Source organism: Chrysemys picta, chromosome 4 (genome assembly GCF_011386835.1).
Source record: "Chrysemys picta bellii isolate R12L10 chromosome 4, ASM1138683v2, whole genome shotgun sequence".
NCBI lineage: Eukaryota > Metazoa > Chordata > Testudines > Emydidae > Chrysemys > Chrysemys picta.
Genome location: NC_088794.1, coordinates 36,849,781 through 36,872,334, shown reverse-complemented (window position 1 = coordinate 36,872,334; position 22,554 = coordinate 36,849,781). Strand labels below are relative to the sequence as shown.

The following is a 22,554-nucleotide window of genomic DNA, read 5'->3' as shown; positions in this document are numbered from 1 at the left end:
GTGCAAGTCTTGTCACGTTTGGTGTTTTTCGAAAACCGTATGAGTACACCAGCAGCTCACTCGTCCCTTTTTTAAAATTATTATTAGGTTTTGAGCTTTCCTGGCTGCAGAGAAAAGCCTGAAACCTGTGACCAAAGTCCAAATTAAAAGCCAGACAGCAAAGCACTCTAAGGCAGTCTCATGATATTTTGTGGCGGAGGGAGGGGGGCTGACTCATGGTGTTTGCATGCTTGGGTTAGCAATACTGCTGACGGAAAGTCTGGCACCACACGGCCCTAAACTACCTCCTTCCGCCCGAGTGTGGCGTTTACAGGGTTAAATCCCTTCCCCAGCTTCCTCCTCCCCTAGTGGGCGCTGTGATCACGTGACACGGGATTGCAATTTTAGCCCGTCAGCTGATCCCAAAGTCACAGGATTCCATGCTCAGTCATCCCCTGCCCTGGATAACAGAGGGTGTGGGAAGGCAGTGGCGCACGGATAAGGCTTGCAGCAGCCATCACGCCGGGAGCCAGCTCCGCAGCAGCCATGGGGCTCCGCGCCTTTATCCTGCTCCTGGCCCTTGTGGTCCCATGCTCGGCGCTGATCAGGTGAGGGACGTGCTGCAGCTGGGCACGGCTAGACAGCAGGCGCTAGGGGCTCCCGGGGCGAGGTTCTTGTAAACAAAGGTGCTGGCGGGGAGCCCGGTGGCAACAGCAGCTGCTCACCCCTTGCTCCAAAGAGCTGTTGAGGTCTCCTGGGAGACATATTTCTTAAGAATCATCCTGCTTAGGCTTGCCCATTGCCTCACTGCCTCTGGTAACTGCGGAGGGTTCTAGAAAACCAGGCTCTTCGTTGCTTAAGAATAGGTGCGTCTCTCTTGCTCTTGGGAGGTTGCGATTTCTCTCTGCCATCATGAGCTCATGGGGGGAGGGAGGAATTAGTACTTGACGTGAGGAATTAGCTGCAGACTCAGGTAAGCGCCTAACAGACAAAAGAGACAGTCTCCCTGCATCCAGCCCTCGGCAAGGATTGGAAATGGGAGAATTAAGCACAGAAGCAAAAAAAAATCTGACCCATCATGAGCTAATATTTGGTCCTTGGCTAGGCACGGACTTTTTCCATTGACTTCCCTCCCTGGGAGTTGCACCTGCCTCTCCAAGGGCACAGTTTGGCTCATGAAGTTTTTCTCAGAAGAGGCAGTGGGGTGCTTTAAAGTGTCTCGCTACTGCTAAGCAGAAGTTAAAAGTGCGTGTAGTGTGCCACCCTGGATGTGTTGCAGCTGTTTACTAGTCACCTTCCTTCTGGGCCAAATCCAGCAAATGGACTGAGCGCACTCAACTCTCATTGAAACTGGTTAGAGTTGAGGATGACCAGCATCAAGCAGAATGTGGCCCTAAGAAACAAACCTGTCAGGCTCAGGTCACTCACCCAAATTCATTCTTGTATAGTTCCAAGGTAAATGTATATTGGGGGTGGAGCTTGTTTTGAGTTAACTTTCACTTACCTATTGACTGATAGTTTCAAAAACAAGAGGAGAAAATTCCTGACCACTAAGTAAAACCTCAAGTCTTGATGATTTCTCAGAAGTTTCATTGACCTTTACAGGAGCAAAACTTCTCAGGGCCTGATTGTTCAGAAGGGCTGTGCACCTGCAGCTGCTGTTGATTTCAGCTAGAAATGTGGGTGTTCAGCCCTTCTGAAAACCAGGGCTTGGAAAGTTTTACTCCTGTGAAGGCCGATGGAAATTCTGAGAGATCATCAAGACTTGAAGTTTTATTTAGCGGTCAGGAATTTTCTCCTCTTGTTGCTGAAACGGACAGTGAATATGTTAACTTCAAACAAAACCCTCCACAAAATATACATTTACTCTGGAAGTAGGTAGCACTGGATTTGGGGGATTTGACCTGAGGATTTGGGTTGTGGAAACAACATGCCCTCTTGTTAAAGTGTGTTGTCTTTGATCTGTGATACAGAAGTAGGAGTTTCTGGACACATTAGGAGCCTGATCATTGTGGCCCTGCACTTTGCATAGTCCGTTTCAACAGTGCAAAGTGTGTGTAAAATGCTTTGAGATCAGAATACAGCAGACCCTTACTAGAACGCGCGTCTTATAGCGCCAATTCAGTTATAGCGCGGGACCGTGCATGGATCCCAAATTTAATTACCTTCATTGGAATCCATGGTAATGTGGTCCCCACGGTAACGCGGTTCCTGCGTTAACGCGGGACCGCACATGGATCCGAAACCCTACGTTCTAGCGGGGGTCCTGCGTAGTAGTTGTAACACCCACACACACTGGTGAAAATGACTATTTTAGGTGCTGGACAACAGTGAATGAGGCCCTGGGGTCAGAAGTCTGATCTAGGGAGTGCCAAGCTGGGACAGTTGTCCTCTCAAGTGGAACCTCAGTGGAGTGTTTACAAAGATCTAAATCATGATAAGCAAAATAGCTGTAAGTTGTTTTCCTTATTTAATTTTCTGTGAGCTGTGATCAGCTTTCTGTCAATGTTTTAACTTTCTTTATTTGCACTGGACCATAATCGACAAAGGAAGTGGCTTTAGCTAGGTATTGACTTTACCACTCTTCGATCATAGGCAAACAGCCTGATACGGGAGCTCTCATTTGTTGTATAAAGTCCCTCCTGTGCTTCAGTTGTTTCTGGACTCCGAGCAGTTTTCAACAACTGTTTTTAACAAAATTATACTCTTGTTGTGGGCCAGCAGCAACCAGTACAGCCCTGGTACCTGACAGCTTGCAATAACACGGTCAATTTCCCAGCATGGACAAGGCCTGAAACACAGAAATTTCAGGAAGAAGTTGGCCGAGTCCTTACAAACAACAGCGTCCAAATGGATGGCTTCTTGGGGAGACGGGAATGGATGGTTTTGAGCAGGCTGGCTACCACACCTTGAGGAGCAGGCCACTTTCTTGAGCAAAACCATTGGTTCCAGAAGTTGCCAAAGATCATTAGTAGCATAGGGGCCCTGAGCATTAGCGTGCTTTGCCCATTTGCGTGAAATTGCTGAGGGCCATGAGTTCAGTGGTGCTGGGACATCCCTAGCAGTTGGGAACACTGCACTTCTGCAGTTGCTAGTCTGAGTCTAAGGTGTCAAGTATCAGGGGGTAGCCGTATTCGTCTGTATCCACAAAAACAATGAGGAGTCCGGTGCACCTTAAAGACTAACAGATTTATTTGGGCATAAGCTTTTGTGGGTAAAAAACCTCACTTCTTCAGATGCATGGAGTGAAAGTTACAGATGCAGGCATTGTTATACTGACACATGAAGAAAAGGGAGTTGCCTCACAAGTGGAGAGCCAGTGTTGACCGGGCCAATTCGATCAGGGTGGATAGACTCATAGACTTTAAGGCCAGAAGGGACCATTATGATCATCTGGTCTGACCCCCTGCATGCTGCAGGCCATAAAACCGTCCCTACCCCTTCCCTGGACTCCGCTGTTGAAGTCCCCAATCCTGTTTTTAGTGACTTCAATCGGCAGAGACCCTCCTGCTAGAGATCCCTGTAGTCCACTCCCAATAATAGATGAGTCTAAGATGTTGCCTATGGTGGGATCCGGAGGCTGGATCAGTAACTATTGTTAGCAAGGCTTCCCTGTTCATTTGAATTAGGGAACCATTTCCCAAACTAAACCGCGCTATACGCTTCACCTGCTGCCTCACCAAATGTGGTTTTATAAGCCCTTCAGAGCGAGAATGGTCTGTTTTTTCCATGTATCAGAGGGGTAGCCGTGTTAGTCTGAATCTGTAAAAAGCAACAGAGGGTCCTGTGGCACCTTTAAGACCAACAGAATTTTTTTTCCATATTCATCCAGCACCCTGCTAATGGGGGGGCTGGTGCAAAGCCCACTGAAGTCAATGGCAAGATTCCCATTGACATCAATGGGCTTTGGATCAGGCACTTGTTTCAACACACCATTTTCATGACCTAGCAAGAGCTAGCATGGTTCTGCTTCTGGTATGAAGAGGGCCTTAGAACAAGGGAAGTGCCTCAAAGATGGAAGCAGGGGAAGGTAATAATGGCGGTATCCAAACTTCCTGACACTTTTTTTTTTTTTTTCTTTTTTTCTTCTGGTGCTGGTAGCCCCCCTCCCCTCCACACACATATAAACTCATGTGAGTCACTGAAGTTGAGGTGAGCTTCCAACTCTTAGAAGCAGCTCATGCTGGAAATGCTGGATTGTGACATACCCTAAATTTGGCTCATTCAAGGATGTCTACAGTAGGAGCTGGGGGTGCCATTCCGAGCTTGAGGACACACACACTTCCCCAGCTGGAAGTGTAGTAGACATGCCCCAGATGGAAAGCCGTGAGTGCTTGTCTTCATGCACAGGCCTTGGGAATTGAGAGAGACGAACAGCATGGCTCTCTGGAGAGGGCACTGGGCTTCAACTTGGGAGACCTGGGTGCTCTTCCTGCCTTTGCTACCTACCTGCTGTGTGACCAAGTCAGCCTCTGTACCTCAGTTTCCCCATCTGTGGGGATAATCGCAGATACCTCCTTTGTAAAGCACTTTGAGGTCTACACATGAAAAGCACCAAGCGCTAGGTATTCTTATTAAGGCTCCAGAAAGAAGACCCAACAGTAGGCTTCAGAAAAATATAAACTTTGTTGAAGCTTGCCCAGGCTGGGAGCTGCGCTGTAAACCTTGCTGACCTTAGGAGCCAAATTCTATGCTGATGTAAACTGGCCAGTCCGTTAACGTCCATGGAACTATACCATTTTGCACCAGCAGAAGATGTGTTCCTGAGAACCCTACAGGCCCTAGTGTGCATTTATTTGTATGCACAGATCAACAGAAACAGGTGCGGTCTCCCTGGGGAGAAGGAGGAGGAGGGAAATTCTGTCCCTCAGAACATTAAACAGCAGCATGTTCTGGATTTTTTGTAAGACTGCTACTGAACCTCTGAGTACTCCTTGTGTACCAGATGATCACTTGCTTTGCATGAGGTCCAGCCCTGCTTGGAGGGGGGGAGGGATGCTGTCATTTGGCATTGGGGGGTTACTTGCTTTAACTGGCAATGTGCTTTTCTTTGGTTCCCAAACAGAATCCCACTGACTAAGTTCCCCTCAGTGCGCCGCATCCTAAATGAAGCCGGAAGTGAAATCCCTGATCTGAATGCAATGGGCGAATTCCTGAAATACAAGCTGGGCGTGCCTGGCGTAGGGGAGCCCACCCCAGAGACCCTGAAGAACTACATGGATGTAAGTACAGCAGCCAATTCTGCAGGGTCACTACTCTCTTTGGCAGCATGGTATTGCAGGGAGTTCCCTACATCAATGCATAGGGTCTCCCATTAACCTGGAAACTTGTTGTCATCTGCACCCCTTTTGCAACTCGCAAGGACAGGAAAAAGAGGTGGTTGCTTGCCCACAGTGATAGCTGACTCATCCTGCTGCAAATGCTTCTCAAGTGCCTGACTCTTTGCTGTGAATATTGAATTGCACTCAGACCTTGACAGCCCCTGCCCATGGGCAATGTTTGTTTGCAGACACATTATACTCTCATCCAGTGCTGTGGAAATCCACTCCCAAGGAAATCACCCTGCCAAAGTCAGGGCCTCAATTCTGCAGCAAGCACCTTACTCTGCCTCAGTTTACCCATATGTAAAAGGGTGATACCACCTCCTTTACAGAGCTGTTGCAGGGATTAGACCCTTAGGTCCAAATTGCCTAACTCCCTTTGAAGATCTGAGCCTTAAAGTCCAGTCCTGCTTCCACAGACATCAATGGCAATGCCTCATTTGACTTCGGGGGGAGAAGGCCTTTTAAGTGTAGCACTACATAAGTACACAGATGTGGTGTACACTCACCGGGAATGGAGGAGCCATAGTTTGAAGGGTGAGCGCCTCTTATTTACAGCTATTGGCAGTTTTAATAAACCCGCTGCCACACCCAAGAGTGCTTTAAAACAGTCTTCACAGCTTCAGTAGCCTATTTCTTCTCATCTCATTCTTAATTACCCAAACTTTGACTGTCAGTAGAAGCTTTCTCCTTTGTAATCAGACCTCTCAACTTCTCGCCTGATTGGTGGTGCCACAATCCACTGCCTGTGATGCAAGGGCATAACAAATTGTAGTCTTCACTGAATGCATTAAGCAGGAGGGAGAGGTAGCTGTTACTAGTCATTGTGGCCAGGGCACTGAGCTGGAATTTGTAAGAGCCAAGAATAGAACCCAGCTCTATCATTGAGCTGCTGGGGAAATGAGGGTGGGAAGTGATTTGCCCATTCATAAAATGGAGATAACCGTATTGATCTCCTTTGTAAAGTGCCGTGAGATCTATGGATGAAAAGAACTCTTGCTGCTGTTTGTTTGAGGCCCATATCCAGCAAAGCATGTAAGAACGTGCTTTACTTTAAGCTGTTGAGTAGTCCCATTAGAGTTAAGCCCATGCTTAAATGATTTGCTGGATCAGGGCCTAAGCCCATAGGAATCACAATGGGAGCTGCTGAGCTGTTTTGAAAGTCTGGCCCCAGTTGGGGGTGCTGAGCACTTTGGAAAGTCTGGCTTGTCAAGTGCACTTGAGATTGGGCACTCAAGAAAATCACAAGGCAGATGTTACACCCACCTATATATTGGCAGCAGTACTGACGAGGGTCAAGTGAAAAGGGAATCCAGAAACGGAATATATGTGCCATTTTGCTTTTGGTAAAACACTGCATCTATTTTGAGCGTGCAGGATTCCTTTTAATCAAAGCTCACTATCTGGGTTTGCACTGGACACACATGAACTTTGTAGTTCATTAATGGAGCAAATTACATGTTGGATATTCAGGAAGCTGCCTATCTTCCGCCTTGCTAGGGAGTTTATGTAACTTGAATGCTGGAGGGAGGTTCAGAACCCACTTCAAAAGGAAATGTCCCCTCTTGGATTAATGGAGAACCTGCATTAGATCTTAGCAGTATAGGGTCCATGAAACATTGTTATAGTCCTCTTCCATCCAGTAGGGGGCATTGGCACATATACCCATTATAATATTAACCCCTTGATACCAGTGGTGCTGACACTAGCATGAGGAAAACCCCCAAGCATTCAAGGCAGCAATTGTTTACTGAAGTCTCCTTTTGGCACATGACCGGAAACAGATTACAAAAGGTGGATGTGAGCTTGGGCCATCTGATGGGGAATCAGCAACATGATTAGGGCTGGTGTGTGACACTGGTCTAGATCCTGGCTGACAGTGTTTTCCTTTTCCATCTGCAGGGAAATGCCTGGCAAACGTCTGGGAGGCAATGGGTGTCTGGATGGTAGGGGAGGGTAGGAGAGGCCGGGATAGAGGTCATTTCCCACCTCCGCAGCCTGGGTACTGCTGAATCACCCCTGCCAGTATTATCCTGCATAGCATAGACTTCAATGGGCTTTGGATCAGGCCCCCTGACTGGTGTTTTCAAACAGGGCCTCATTGTGAGAGACCCCCATACGAGAGCTTTATCCACCCTCAGTAAATGACTCGGCTCATGCTGCAGGCAAAGGCTTCCAGAAGCAGGTTCTTTCTCCTACCTAGTAGCTGTGCTGCTGTCCTCTGGAAAGTTACCTATTAGTCGCTTCATGTAACTAGAACAGGGCTCAGCACAGCTGCAGTGTTCTGCCCCTCAAGGATCTGCCCAGCTCTGCCCCGCCCAGGTTTCTGCTCTTGATTCATATCACATTGCACCTCTTCCCCCACAGCTGTGCTAGCCTCACCATGGCCTATTTCCTTCTCTCACTCACTCCTTCCTGATCTTCTGTCTGGGGAGCAGTGTATTTAGATTGTTTAGTTATGCCAAACTTTTTCTAACTTGGGTGCTGAAAAATAAACATTGAATATGAGGCCTGATTTATTTTGTTTGTTTTTCTCCCTTCTGAGTTGCTGAGCACCTGCAGCTCCTATTGACTTCGGTTGAATTTGTGGGTGCTCAGCACTTCTGAAAATTAGCCTCAGGTTGGGCACCCAAAAATTGAGGCCTTTAAATTTCAGTGGCCATTTAGCCTTGGTTCCTACGAGACAGGTGGAATTTTAAAGCTCCCAGAACTGAAGGCATCAGACTTAGGAACAACCATACATGCCATGTCCTGCGTATGTGGAGTACTCTCCTGGGAACGGGAATGTCTTGGCAGCTCTTCACTTGCACTCCCAGGCCCCCTGGGCTCTTGTCAGGTTTCCAATTTCTTCCTCCCTCAACTTCCTTGGGATCAGCAAGGAGGGACCGCAATTGGTTAATCAGCAATGTCGAAACAGAGGGAGGTGGGGATTACACAACGGTGGGGCTGCGATTCCGAAACACTTTGGGCTTCTTCTTTTAAAGACCTTTTCCTCATTTTCAGCTCTTGGATGTTGAGAGCTGACACTAAGTCACTTCTCAGGTGCTGTTTTCTCCATCTGCAAATCTTGTTGCTAGAAATGATTTCAACCTCCTTTCGGTTTATTTTCAAGTCACAAGAAAGTCAGAGGAATGTGATTGTGCTCCTCTTGTGACATCAGGCTAGAATACTGGACCCCAGGAGCTGTGGCAGGGCAGATTTATCATTTGTCTTACTATAGCGCCTTGCAGCCCAAGTCATGGACCAGGATCCCAGTGTGCTAGGCGCTGTACAAACGCAGTAAAAACAACAGCGCTTAGAATTGAAGAAAAAGGCCAGAGGCGACAGGTGGAGACAGACTAGCGTGGGGTGGTTAAAGGAAATAATGAGAATACTAGTCAGTGTGATGGGCGGTGATGTAGCTCAGACCTCACTATCCTTTCATGTGAAAGAGTACATAGCATAGGCACAACCACTGGGTGGGAGAGGATTCATAGAAGGGATCACTGTAGTTCTCGTGCATGATACCAGCTGTGTCTTTCTTAGCCCACCCCCACCTCCTACCATTTTTCCTTCCAGGCAATACCCCCTCTCCTTCCCACCCAGCTCTGCATGCCCTATGCCTGAAGAGTTTAAAATAACCAGGTTTCACCCCATCCCCTGAAATACACCCTCCTTCTGCTGCTCATCGCTGCTTGTCTCCCCCCTGCTCCCCCCCCAATCCAGACCAGTGTCTCCTGGTTAGATGGGCAGAAAATCCTGCCCAAGTCTCTCCGAGAGGCCCCTCTCAGAGTCTTGGTCCCCACTGACCAGGATGCCAGTGACTCATTGCGTTTCCGTCCCCCAGAGCTTGTGGCCCACAGGTGGCACAGAATGGTACTTGGTATTGACCCATAGGGGGATACTCTGCATCTGTTCCTGTTAGTGGACACAGCATGGCTTAAAGTTACTTTGTAGTGTTTCCAATGGCTTGTTTTGGTTTTTCCCTTTCTGGTGCAAAAAAGTAGGGAATGAGGGGGGGCAGTTGTGCCTTTGCCTTCAGGTTGGGAGACCCTGACGGCATGCCAGAACCCCACCCAAAGTGCTAGGAGACTGGGGGAGCCTCTAAACCTCCTCAGCAGAAGTAGCCATTTGGGCATGATGCACAATGGAGACTGCACACCCTGCATTGCAATGCCATTGAGATGTAGGTGGTGTCATGAGAATGACATGACAGGTGGCATCTCCATGGCTTTCTTAACTGTATTAACATAGTTCTCCTGCATCCCTACATGCCTATGATGCCCTCCCTGGCCAAGGGAAGCAGTATCTCTCTGCATTCAGGTCTTAAAGCACCTCTTCCGTGAAGCTCATCAGTATTAAAGCATGGTACTTCCTATGGGTTTCTGGTCTATTTGGTTCTGGTCTATCCATTTATCTGTCTAGTTCCTTGAGCAGCGACTGTTGGCCAGATCATGGCTCATATAGAGAATGCCTTGCTTTGCACTGCTAGATTGGTGCAATCTTGTAGCCAGTTTAACCGGCTACCTTAAGAATTTCCCCTTAGGAATCGCCAGATGGCATAGAACTGGCATGGCCAGCTGCGGGCCGCCCATCCCACTTCCAGCATAGGGGTGTGACATACAGAAGGGGTATGTGGCTAGTGGACTGCTGCATTCCTGCAATTCCCAGGTCCCAGAACAGCCCAGTGGGGCTCCATTGGAGCCAGCAGAACTTAAAGTCTAAGTTCTGTGGCCTTGTCATAGGGTGAGCTGGGCCTGTCAAAGAATCAAGCCCCCTATTCTAGCCTGCACTTTGATCAGGTGACAGAGGGTCATGTGACTGAAGGCATAGGTCCATATAGGCCCAGCTCATCCTGTGACGGAGACTGACCCAGCAAAGCATTTAAGTATCTGTTAACTTTTAAGTACTTTGCTGGATTTTCTGCAAATTCAGTACAGAGCCAACCTTGTAGGATTGGCATGTGTTTTTAAAAGTTCAGCTCCGTTCCCAAAATTCAAGCTCCCTTCAGAGGTGAAGGAGTCTGCAAAGCTTTTCTTGTCTGTCTTCTTACTGTTTGCTGTGGTGTTGTAGTCATGTTGGTCCCAGGATATTAGCGAGACAAGGAAGGTGAGGGAATATTTTGTTGGTGAAAGAGACCTGAAGAAGAGCTCTGTGTAGGTCAAAAGCTTCTCTCTCACCAACAGAAGCGGGTCCAATAAAAGATATGACCTCATCCACCTTGTTGACTTGCTAACAGATTACCAGCCAGAGCACTGTAAAAGCCTAATGTGCAAGAGTTTAAATAGCCTGTTACATGGAGGGGATTTGACCGTGACTGTCAGTGACAAGGTGGAAATCTGTCACTCTTAGTGGAGGGATATTTGTAAGTTACAGAAGGATGCTTCAAAAGATCAAATGGAGGAGAAAGAACCAAGAGCTTTTTCTCTCAAGATTGTGACCACTTCTATGTTTTAAACCAGTCAGGTAACCGTTACAACACTTGGATCACCTGACCCAATTATTACATGGTTACGTGTTGGTTACACCAACTAGTATCTGTGTTTGTAATCTGGTCACGGGACAAATGTGTTGTAACTGGGTCCCCTGACTTGGTTCTGATTAAGGTGTAGATGAGGTCTTCGCATCGACCCAGGGTCATTCTCATCTAGTACTAAGGAGGTGCCTTAAAGTACGCTGATCTTTGGCTCGCTGTCTAATGGCTCCTTTTCCCCACGGGAAGAATGCCGAGAAGTGAAAATCTTCAGCACAGCTGTTGGGTGACCTTTGAGGGGTGCTGGGTTTGGACAGACGTTGGTGACAGTGCAAAACAAAACTTTTTTTTTTTTTTTTTTAAACAAACAAAGTGCTGAATCACTGGCCCATCTACACTGCCTTCCCTTGTGACTGCAAGTCAGCGTATTGCTGGCAAGCCTGTGGAAAGCTGGTCCAGGGCTATTCTGATCAGATGAGTTCTTATGTGTGAAACCTCTTCAGTTAAGGCAATTTAAAAAAAAAAGCCAACATAGCTCCATGTGCATTTCATTTTATTCAGCCTGCCCTGCTGTGCTCTGGCTACACTTCCATTCAGCCCCCTGCCATGCTGCTAGTAATTGGCTTTCCTGATCAGTCTCCCAGAACTGCTGTTGAGGGGAAGACTGATCCTGTACTACCTTGCTCCTTGTGTGGCCGTTTACACCCATACCCAGTGCATGTACAAACCCTGCTCCACTGTAAGCTAATGCGGTGTTTATTGGCTAGCACTTGGGGGCGGTATAAATGACCACAGCAGGGGCAAGACAGTAGACAATCATGCTCAGGATTCCATAAACTGATGCCGTCAGGCACGTGTCCTGTGCTAATCCCTCGTTGCCTGCGCACAAAGGGTTAATTTTTTTTGAGTTCTAGCAATAATCAGAGCACCACTGTCTTCCCATTAGTTTATTATAATGGATCACTAACTACTTAGTGATCCGAGCTGCCCTACAAAACTGCTAAATATTTAGAACACTGCCTCACTGCAGCTGGCTATACAATGCAATGTCCTTTTTAATCAGGAGCCTGAAGGGCTTGGCATTTTGTTTTGTTTTTTTAGGGCAGAAATTTACCTCCTTTCCTCATAGCTTTCGCTCTAAGGTCTTGATCCTGCAAACTGCTCTGAGCAGATCGTCAGTGGATCAGGGCCTGAGATTTTTATTTAAGGTTGCCCAGCCTTCCCTTATTACTATTAATCATGTTTATTACAGTAGTGCCTAAGGACCCATCAAGACTGGGGCCCCCACTCTGCTAGGCAGTGTAAAAACAAAGAATAGCAGATGGTCCTTGCCCCAACAAGTTTACAATCTAAATGGACAAGACAGGCGCAGCGTAGGAGAAGGGGCAGAACACACAAGCAAGGTGAACGTAGAATCATAGAAGACTAGGGTTGGAAGAGACCTCAGGAGGTCTAGTCCAATCCCCTGCTCAAATCAGGACCAACCCCAACTAAATCAAAACACTGTGGTGGCAGCAAACATCCTGCTCGTTCCATGACCTTTATGGGCTTAGTTGGGTGAGGATAAATTCAGGGGGGCGGGGGGGAAGTGAGGGGAAGAGGAGAGAGGGGGCAGGACAGGGAAGAAAGGGCTAAGAGGGGCAGGTGTAGTGAACCAGCGTGAAGAGATTGGAAGGTGAGATAGGGTCGGAGCAATCAGCACAGGGCAGAGGAAGTTCTTGGTATGTCTGGTCCCTGCTTTGGCTACATCAGTGCCTCTTCCTACCAGCTGGACTTGAGTCTCTGGCTGATTTCTCACTGCAGTTTTCCCCCAAGACCATAGCAGAAAGGAATGGCCAGGTGACTCACCATCTGCGTCCTATTGCCCCCAGTGTGTGTTGTGGGGGGGGGGAGCTCCTCTGCACAGTTCTGGGTCCAGGAAGGGGCTAAGAGGAAGAGCAGCTCTGGCTGGACCCCATTTTACCCCCTGCCCCCAGTGCAGCAGTCCCCGCTTTGGTGGCTTCCATGGCATGTGGCTTTCCTTTGCCTCCCCAATCCGGATGGTTCCCAACACCAGAAATAAACTTTAGGAAGGTGGGGAGATGTCCTCTGTCATGTGACAGTCAGAGTAAGCAAACCCAGAGCATCTGTGTGCCTCACGCCTAGAAGCTGCCCCAGCTCTCAACTTTCTTCTGCCCTAAACCAACTGGCAGGGGATTGCCCTTCCCTCCCCGCAGTCACTCCCATAATAAGCAAAATTTTGCTGCTGCCAAGGGATGCTATCTACGCTGCCTGAACAGGAGCGCCAGCCCGGCCTAACTGGGTGTACTTTGTACCGTCCTCTCTGTGTTCAGCATTCTGTAGTCCAGGGCGTCCAGCTACCCACACACTTAGCTGGCTGATAAACGAGACTCCAAGGTTGCTTCTAAACTGCTGTTCCAGCTCTTCCCCCACAACACTGACAACACCTCTCCCGCATCCCTCTTAAACAACTCAAGGCACAACTAGTGCAATCTCTTCCTTTCCCCTGGCTCAGCAGGACAGTCTTCTCCTACACCTGCCATTTGAAAAGTTTCTGATCTCTGCTAGCCTGAGGACTAAACCTGCCAGCCAGGGTGCAAAATACTTGTGCTGTCACTCCTTCCCCCTTGCAATTTGTGGGAATAGGACTCTTGTGCACTGTAATTGTCACAATGCCAGTTGGCTTGCTAATTAATAATTGTTCACCTTAATCCCTCTCTCTTCGTTTTGTAATAGCTTTGTTTCCTTCCTGGTTTCACGCCACCTTTTTGTTTGTTTCCTATAGTAGATTGAGGTGCATCTTCAGCATTTGCCTAGAATCTTCCTTTTCTCTCCCTCTGCCACTTCTCTGCCTTCTCCCCGCTATTTTTTGTCTTTGCTTTCTTTCTCCCTCCCCTTCCCCTCTCTGCAATAAACAAATAAATCCTCCTGTCTCTCTCTGAGTTTCCTAACTTATCTTTTCCCTCTCACTCCCTCACAAATCTTTCCAGACTTCTGTGCGCCATTGGAATAAAACCAGTAGCCAACAGAAGTTGGTCCAATAAAAGATATTACCTCACCCGTCTTGTCTAGGGAAGGCATTACCCATGTGAGAAGTCAGCCCCCTGTCTAGCTCCTGGGAGTCCTACTTGGAATCTCTATCTCTGATCCCTGCTCAAGGACTTTTCATACCAATCCCTGGCTTGCAGGTCTAGTAGATGATCATTGTGTATTCCCTACTACACCTATCCCCTCCCTACTGGAAGGGAAACTGAGTATTTCTCTCACTCACACACCTACCTTTTTTTAGCTGCAAGGGTGCTTGGAAAGTTCCCTGCTATTCTACCTCTATCCCAGCCTGTTTGAGCCCTGACTCCTCTCCACTGCCTAGTGAATAGCTCCATATATTCTTCTACTGCTACTTACAGCTCTCCCCAGTATCAGCAGGGCTGAAACTGACCTCATTATTGGAATGGCAACAATGCAAATTGGCAAAACTGTGGTCCAGTTTCACTCTGCTGCAGCTTGGCAGAGTGAAGAGCAGCAGCAGAGGCACCAGAGCTGGCTATCTACGGACTCAGACTGCACTGCATCAGTACACACTTTGGTTCACATCTGCAAGGTTCTCTTCACTGTCATAAGGATTAGAAACTTCTTATTGTAATGAAAACTTCACATGAGCAGAAGCTAATGGCCCTAACCTGGGAAATCTAAAATCTACCTACCCAGCACATAGGAGCAAGCAAGTGTAATCTAGCCCTACTTACTTGCATATTGGGGTTAGAACAAAAGCTCAGGGAGATGGATGCCCAAGGTACTGTCTGCGGGCAGCCAATTTTTTGTGGCTGTTGCTTTGTTTTACATTTTAAATAATTTAAATGTGTTTTTTAAAAAATGAGGGCGTGAGCTGGTAAGAAACTAGAGGGATGTCAGGCTTGTCTGGGCAGGATTAAAACCTCCACAGAGGTGCACATCCGTCTGCCAAAGGAACTGATCTATGCTGTATGGTTTTGCTATGCTTGGGAGTAGCTGGGAGGCGACAGCCCCATCTACATTCTGAGGCACCTGGAAGAGCAGAGAAGGCAGGGGTTTAACATACTGATTTAGAAGGACCTGTTCTGTTTCACACATGACTTTCCTGACATTGTTAGTTACTACCTGCTAAAAACTGACAACAGGTGGGGTACTTGGGAGATGACAGAATCACTTTAATAAAGAAAAAATACAACTGGAAGTAGCCTTCCTTAGTGTCTGTGTGATAACTTCCAGGTATTCTCTGAGGAATTTCCCTCTGTTTGTGTTATGGTAGCACCTAGAGGGTTAAGAGGCCTTGATCTCATAATGCTAGGTGCTGTACAAAGATGTAGTGAGAAATAGACTTTTACATTCTAAATGAACAAGACAGGCAAAGGGAATATTATTACCACCATTTTTTCAGAAGGAGAACCGAGGCACCAAGAGATTAAGTGATTTGGCCAAGGTCACACAGGAAGTCTGTAGCAGAGCTGGGAACAGAGCCTAGACCTTATGACTTGTACTGCAGGGCTTTCATCACAAGCCCATCCCTCCTTTCAGCACTTTGTAACTGTGCGGAGAAGAGAGAGGGAGACTCCTACCCAACCTGTAACCTATTCGGATGCTGCTGTATCTATTGGATTCTCTACTATTCCTTTCAGTGATTCTTGCTGTGTGAGGCTGACTGCCATAGGACTGAAATCAGTGTGGGGTTAGGCTCTTAGTTATCTTTGAGGATCTGGGCTTGTGAACTTACCGCAGCCCGTGTTCCTACACTAATTCCTCCTGGGAGAGGCTGGGATTGGAGCAGCTGTGAGCTCACCACAGCCAACATTACTATGCCCTTCCCTACAAATGATTCCTGCTGGAAGAGGCTGTACTGGAGTGATTATGAGCTTGCTACCGCTAGCACTTGTCTACACCATTCCCTACTCCTGCTGGGGGAAGTAGGGATTGCAATTGCAGACTTACACCACTAAGTTATTTATGCATCAACCCCAGAGGATTATCCGGTTCAATTCAATTTTGAACGAGAGCGCCTAGAAAGTTTGTGGCAACAAGGAGAGTATTCCATCTGTATTAACACTCCTCTCTGTGCTCCTCTTCTCTCTCAGGCTCAGTACTACGGAGAGATTAGCATTGGGACGCCACCGCAAAAGTTCACCGTGGTCTTTGACACTGGATCGTCCAATCTCTGGGTGCCCTCTGTCCATTGCAACCTCCTGGACATCGCCTGCTGTAAGTAGCTCTTGCGCTGTGTAGCTGCCTGGCCTCATGACTTTTAACAGCCTCCTATTCCTTGCGTTTCCTTGCGTATCCAGTACAGGCACCAAAGAGCCGCCCTGTGAACCAGGGACTGAAGGCCAGAGGGAGAAACCCCTGGCCTGCAGAGGACAACCGGCATCCTCCAAACCAGTCTGTCCTGCAGACTTCTTGGCCCATGAGTGGGCCAGCTGGAGCAGTCAGGGAGAATAACCCAAGTGAAGCACTGAATGCTTTAGGGCTCTCTTGTGTTCTCATTTGCATGCCAGTTCCCAGGATGGCTTCCCCAGCTTAGGCAGCTGCAGCATGGCTAAGCTAGACACAGCTCTGGGAATACAGAGACAGCCCTTGTCTTTGGCACCTGCAGCCACTAGGTCTTCAAAATAAGAACCTCCTTTCTCTTTCCCCTTAAGTTTGTCCAGCCCCAGGGGTTTGGAGGATGCAGTGTTTTATATTTTGCACTTTTCAGGCTCACCAGAGTAAGCCCTTTTCTTGCCCTGTGATGACAGTTGCATTAGTGGAGCACGGTGCTGATATCTGGGCATTAACACCCTTGTTCCCCTTGACTGAAGGAGAAAGGGACAAGGAAAGGTCAGGGGGAGGGATAGCTCAATAGTTTGAGCATTGGCCTGCTAAACTCAGGGTTGTGAGTTCAATCCTTGAGGGGACCGCATAGGGATCTGGGGCAAAATCAGTACTTGGTCCTGCTAGTGAAGGCAGGGGGCTGGACTCTATGACCTTTTGGAGTCCCTTTCAGTTCTATGAGATATGTATATCTCCATATATTATTATTTTATTAAAGTCTATGCTGATGTTTTTCAACGACCCACCTAAAATGGGGGAGTGACATTGGCGGTGGGGGGTGAGGGAAATAGAAAACAACAATAATATCCAACTCTTACAGCAGTTTTCCTCTGTAGCGCTCGAACCCTTTACAAAGGAGATGTCAATATTGTTATCCCCATTTTACAGATGGGACACAAAAGGCGAAGCAACTTGCCCAAGGTCACCAGCACAGCCAGGAATAGTACCCATGTGTCCTGAGTCCCAGTCCAGTGTGCTGTCAAGTTAATGGCCCTTCCTTCTCCTGTCTCTTCTCCCTCCCCTTCCTCCCGTCTCCCACACACACTCACATTAATTCTTTTTGGAATGACCTTGATTGGGTAATCAGTCATTCCATGTGTCGCTCTGCTTCTCCCCAAATTATAGCTATGTTGTCCTGTTGCTCAATGCAGTCAAAAAAGCCTATCTTGATAGATCTGATACCAACTGTCCTAGTTTCTAGTTTATTACTGCCCAGAATGTGCATGCACATGTTTATGGATCTATAATAATAACCGTGTTTAAAAAAAATGTTGTGGCTAAAACCAAAGGCTTATAAATTACAAGGTTTTCACCCTGTGATGTTACAGTATAATAAATCTCCAAAGAAGATGATGTCAAACCCAACTGTGGTAAAATGCCTTTTAAAAGCCACCAAATGTGCTACTTAAGCAGAATGGAGAAAGTGGAGCCAACAAATATACAAACATGAAAGGTGACCTGCAAAGCCGAGGGGGGGGGGGGGGGGGGGGGGGAATATTGGACTTGTGCCCTTTATGATTGATAGTGGTTTGTCAGGTGGATGGAGATATATATTTAATGGGTTTGTTTCCCACTTGTTTTTATATATTAGAGATTTTGGGCCCTGTCTAGGTTGGAGACTCTGATTCAGGACTGGTCTATCTTGGAGATTCTGTACCTCTAGAGAACTAGGGAAATGTTGACAACCCAAGAGCCAGGAGTAAGCTAGCTGAGATTTTAGCTGGTCTGTTTACAGCTCTGTGGTCCTGATTCTCTACTTGCACCTTGTATAGCTCATTTGACTCTAGTGCAAAACAAATGTAAAATGCTCCCAAACTGGAATTGAGTTTGCACAGATGTTGTTATATCCAAGGTGCCAGGCAGTGATGTATCGGGTCCCCTCTTTTTAGCTTGTTTGTCTTTTGACCTATTTTAATTCCAGGGATGAATAAACATTTGGGAGCAAGGATGTCGTTGCTAATGACTTGTTGTCTTCAGCCTTATAATTAAAAACAATCCATGTCTGCTGAGACATCCATTTACACCCTTGAGCAAAACTGGGGAAGAAATAAATAAAATTCCTCAACTTTGTAAGGTATAAAACAAATAGGTGTGGGGAAGACATCCTTTTTTCCCCCTCTCCTCCCCCCCCCCTTTTTCTTTTTTTTAACTAAAACCTTCCAGGTCATCTTTATAAATAAGGGCAGAAAATGTATATTTAAAAAAAATCTTTTCCAGATCACCTTTAAGAAAGAAACACTCTGTGATATGAATGAATACAAAAATTAATGTTTGTGTTTAATACCTGTATATACTTAAATTCACCCAAACTCTCCATAGCACAAATCATCTTCCTCTTGGGGCAGTTATGGTGACTTGAGCCTCACTCTTGCAGTTTCTAATGTCCACTGACATAACAGCCATGTGTAGTCTAGTCTCTAAATATGGGAGCCAAATCCTATTCAACTGCTAAATTGGATCTCATAATTGAATTCCTTGCATGTTAGAAATGCTTTATAAGGCATTCCGGAATTGGTATATGTAAGAATCAGGGCTCTGCTTACCCTCTCCTTGAACACACATTTACTTTTAAGAGCAGGGGAAGCAGCATGATCTGGAGTTATGAGTATGGGGTTAGGAGTCTGGAAGTCCTGAGTTTCTTGATCTAGGTTCCACCACTGACTTTAGTGTGACCTTTACATCTCTGCTTCTTCCCCCCCAGGTGTAAAAGGGGGGATAATAATCCCCTATCCCACCTCTCAGGAGGGTTGACATTTGATTTCTAGGACTTTCTGACAGCTTCTTCTTTTTTTAATTTCAATTTATCGTTGAAATTTTGACAGAAAAATTGGGAAAGTTTTCCCAATTTTTTTTATTTATTTATTTTTTTATTTTATTTTTTTTTTTTTGGGACCAGCTCATTTAATTAGCTAATGCCCGACCAGTGCTTCAAACATGCAACGCACTGCATAAATTGCTGAGCAGCATTAATATTGTGTGTATTTCCTGTATTCCTATTCCTCGCTGCAGTGATCCATCACAAATACGACTCCTCCAAATCCAGTACCTACCAGAAGAACGGCACAGCTTTCGCCATCCATTATGGAACCGGGAGCCTGTCTGGATACCTCAGCCAGGATGCTGTGGGGGTTAGTAATGACTGTACTTCACTTCTGCAACCCATTTAGGCCCTCGTTGAGCCAGGAATTCAGGCATGTCGCTTTGATTTCAATGGGACTTAGCAATACCCAGCACTTCTCATCAGATCTCAAAGCATTTTACGCAGGTCAGTATCATAAGGTGGGGAAACTGAGGCACAGAGAGGGGAATTAACTTGCCGACAGTCACCCAGCAGGCCAGTGGTAGTTAGGAATAGAACCTAGGTCTCCCGACTCCCAGACCAGTTCGCTAGTCACTAGGAAAGACGGCATCCCATTATTCCTTAAAGGTAAACACCTGCTTAAGGGCTTTGCTGAGTCAGGGCCTTAGTTGGGGATCTCAGTCCACCTCCCCCAGGGACACATGTCCACGTTGCAATTGGCAGATCTCATTAGCGAGGCTAAACATTGAGTGAGAATGGAGATTAAACTATCCTACCGCCACTAGAGGTAGTTCCATCGTATCAGACTTGAGGCAATCCGGGGTACACCTGCCCTGCTATTGCCTATATTGCACTGATTCTACTTCTGTGTAGAAACTTGGGGCCTACATTTTCAAGGGACCTGTGATTTTGGGGGAGGGTGTGTCCTTTTTTCCAGCACTCAACTTGAGACAACTTAAAGGGACCTGATTACCAGGAAGTGCAGAGCATCCACCCTCTGAAAATCAGCCTACTTCAGTGTGTCTCAAGTTAGGCACTCAGAAAATGAGATGCCCGAAATCACTCTTGAAAATGTGGGCTCAGCTTTCAAAAGCACAGCTGTGACTTAGCGCTCAAGTCCTGTTGAAAGTCACTGGGACTTGGGCTTCCAAATTACGTAGGGCCAGGTCCTCAGAGGTGTTGAAATCACTGCAAGTGAGGAGCCTATATACCTCTGAGGATCTGGGCCTTAGTCTTCAGTGTTGGCTTGAGAGCCCTAAACTTGCTTAGCAAAATAGATACATCTATAAACCTATTTTAGGTAGGCCCAGAAATCCATTGGCGTTTTCTCTGTCTGTCCCAGTTGAAAAGTGTTGGCTAACGAAGTCTGCTGGTGTCAAAAGAAAGGGATCCCCCCCGCCCCCTCTCTCTCTCTCTCCACCTCACTGCGCAGAAGAACAGCCTGAAATGAATTTCCCATCTGGCTTGGATTATACTCTGGCTCCCCTCTGCCAGAATCTTTTCTAGACTAATGCAGAAATACTTGACTTACAGCCAGAACATCCCCTTGTAGGTGTTATCCCCATAAGCGACAGGAGACTCTGGGACCGATGCAAAATGAATCGGTCAATGGGCAGACTCGCACTGAGTTCAGATGATGCCATTAGTGAGTTTCGTCTTGCTAAGATTGACTGTCAGTATTCCCTGGACGGGTGAGAGGATTTGCCACCCCACAATGAGCAAGGATTGACCTCCAAAACCAGTAGATCTTTCCTCCCACCCCCAAGTCCTGCACTGGTCTTGGAGGATCTGCAGAGCCCAATGCTATCCATGTACCTCCATTCTAGCTCTCTGTCCCTGCCTCCCATGCCTAGTTCCCTGGCATCAAAACATTCAGCTCTAGATGTTCTAGACTGGGGTGGCCAGCCTATGGCTCCGGAGCCGCATGCAGCTCTTCCGAGGTTAATATGTGACTCCTTGCATCGGAGCTGGAGCTACAGACACTAACTTTCCAATGCACCAGGGAATGCTCACTGCTCAACCCCCCTGCTCGGCCCCCACTCCACCCCTTCCCCCGAGCCTGCTTGTGGTGGGCGCGGGGAGTGAGGGGGAGGCGCTGATTGGTGGGGTTGCTGGTGGGCAGGAGGCACTGGGGGCTGGAGGGGGAGGGAGCTTATGGGGGGCTGCTGACATATTACTGTGTCTCTTTGGCAATGTACATTGGTAAATTCTGGCTTCGGCTCAGGTTGGCCACCCCCAATCTAGACCCTAGTCATTTCCATTCAGGAAGCTTCTAGGATTCACTAAAACCCCTTCCAAGGATTTTATTGCTGTTGCTGAATGAAGTCATGTTGCATTTAGCAATAAATGTTCCACTTCTGTTAGGTTTAAAAAAAAAAAAAAAGTCTAGCACCAATAGAGCTGTCTGCTTTTGCCCTGTGCTGTCAGTTGCTGCTAGTGGGATTGGAGGATTGCAGGGAGAGAGCAGCGGGGGGGAGCTGGGCGCAGGTGACTGGAGAGATGAAGAGGCCGTTTGAAAGGAGCTGCTCCAATGATGGAGTGGGGCGGCGATCTAAAGCAGCTGGCTTTATGGGATTGTGTTAGTAGGTTTCAGTGCTCTCCAGTTTAATGGAGGGAGCGAAATGAGTCGGAAGGAAAATTGCAGCTTTTTTTAATTATCACTGTAATGCCTTCTTTTTAATTAGTTTGTTCCTGAGCCTGCCTGTGTGGGGGGATAAGGGCTCTCTGCAGCCACTGCAACTGGCAATGTTCAGCTTCCCTGTGTGCGGAAGTGATTGAAGTCTATCCCATGATGAGCCGAGTTTACAATCCAAGGGAGCACTGAGTGGGTTCTTGGCACTCGCAAAAGTGGGGTGCTAAATGCTGGGAACCCAAGTGGCTTCCCGTACTGGGCCGGATCCTGCATTCATTGCACACCCCAAATTCCCACTGCCGTCAGAGAGAGGCTTGGGGTGCACGAGAGATGTCAAATGGGAGCCATTGTCAATGTCTGAGCCCAGACCTAAAATGCAACCATCGGCTTGGGCCAGATGCTCAGCAGGTTGATATCAGCAAAGCTCCATCAAAATCACAATTTGCCAGCTGTGGGTCTGGCTTGGCGGGTGTTTGGCAAGGACAGCTGACTAGCTGAGAGGGAATGAAGGACTGTGTCTTTCCCTTCTCTGCCTTCCCCCTAAACCCCAGCCCCTAAACAGTCATTCTGGGCATCCTGAACCTTTATTGAACATCCCAGGGAAAAACACCCCATGAGAGGTAATAGAAACACAGAAATGTAGGGCTGGAGGGGACTTCAAGAGGTCCTCTAGTCCATCCCCACACACTGAGGCGGGACCTACCAAGATCATCCTTGACAGGTGTTTGGCCAATCTGGTCTTAAAAACCTCCAGTGAGCAGGATTCCACAACCTTCCTTGGAAGCCTATTCCCATGCTTCACTAGCCTCGTAGAAAACTTCCTGATGGAGGTGGGTATCGCACTCCAAGTAACAAACAATGAATGCAGCTGTAGCAGGGGAACCTCTGCCTCCCAGAGTGCTAGTGATCCTGAGTTCTGCCAAGGGGTTCTAGCTTCAGTGAGCTTAGGGGGTGCGTTACAAGTACAGGACAGAAAGCACAGACAGGTGAGTGCTGGGCTGATGGCGCTGCACAGTGAAGTCCTCATTTA

The 22,554-nt window shown here is 47.4% G+C and overlaps 1 protein-coding gene across 2 annotated transcripts in view; it reads left to right on the top strand.

Annotated features, from left to right (window-relative positions):
- Window positions 1-309: 309 nt before the first annotated feature.
- The window catches only part of CTSD (cathepsin D), a 36,206-nt gene continuing 13,961 nt past the window's right edge, over window positions 310-22,554 (top strand). Inside the window, exons 1-5 of one of the 2 annotated variants that reach the window (XM_065592038.1) lie at window positions 405-489; window positions 521-587; window positions 5,045-5,201; window positions 15,861-15,984; window positions 19,102-19,220. In XM_065592038.1, the coding sequence (XP_065448110.1) occupies window positions 420-489; window positions 521-587; window positions 5,045-5,201; window positions 15,861-15,984; window positions 19,102-19,220 (537 nt within the window). In that variant the 5' untranslated portion in view covers window positions 405-419. Of the gene's footprint in view, window positions 588-5,044; window positions 5,202-15,860; window positions 15,985-19,101; window positions 19,221-22,554 lie in introns of both variants that reach the window. The other variant, XM_005307767.5, reaches the window with a different exon arrangement.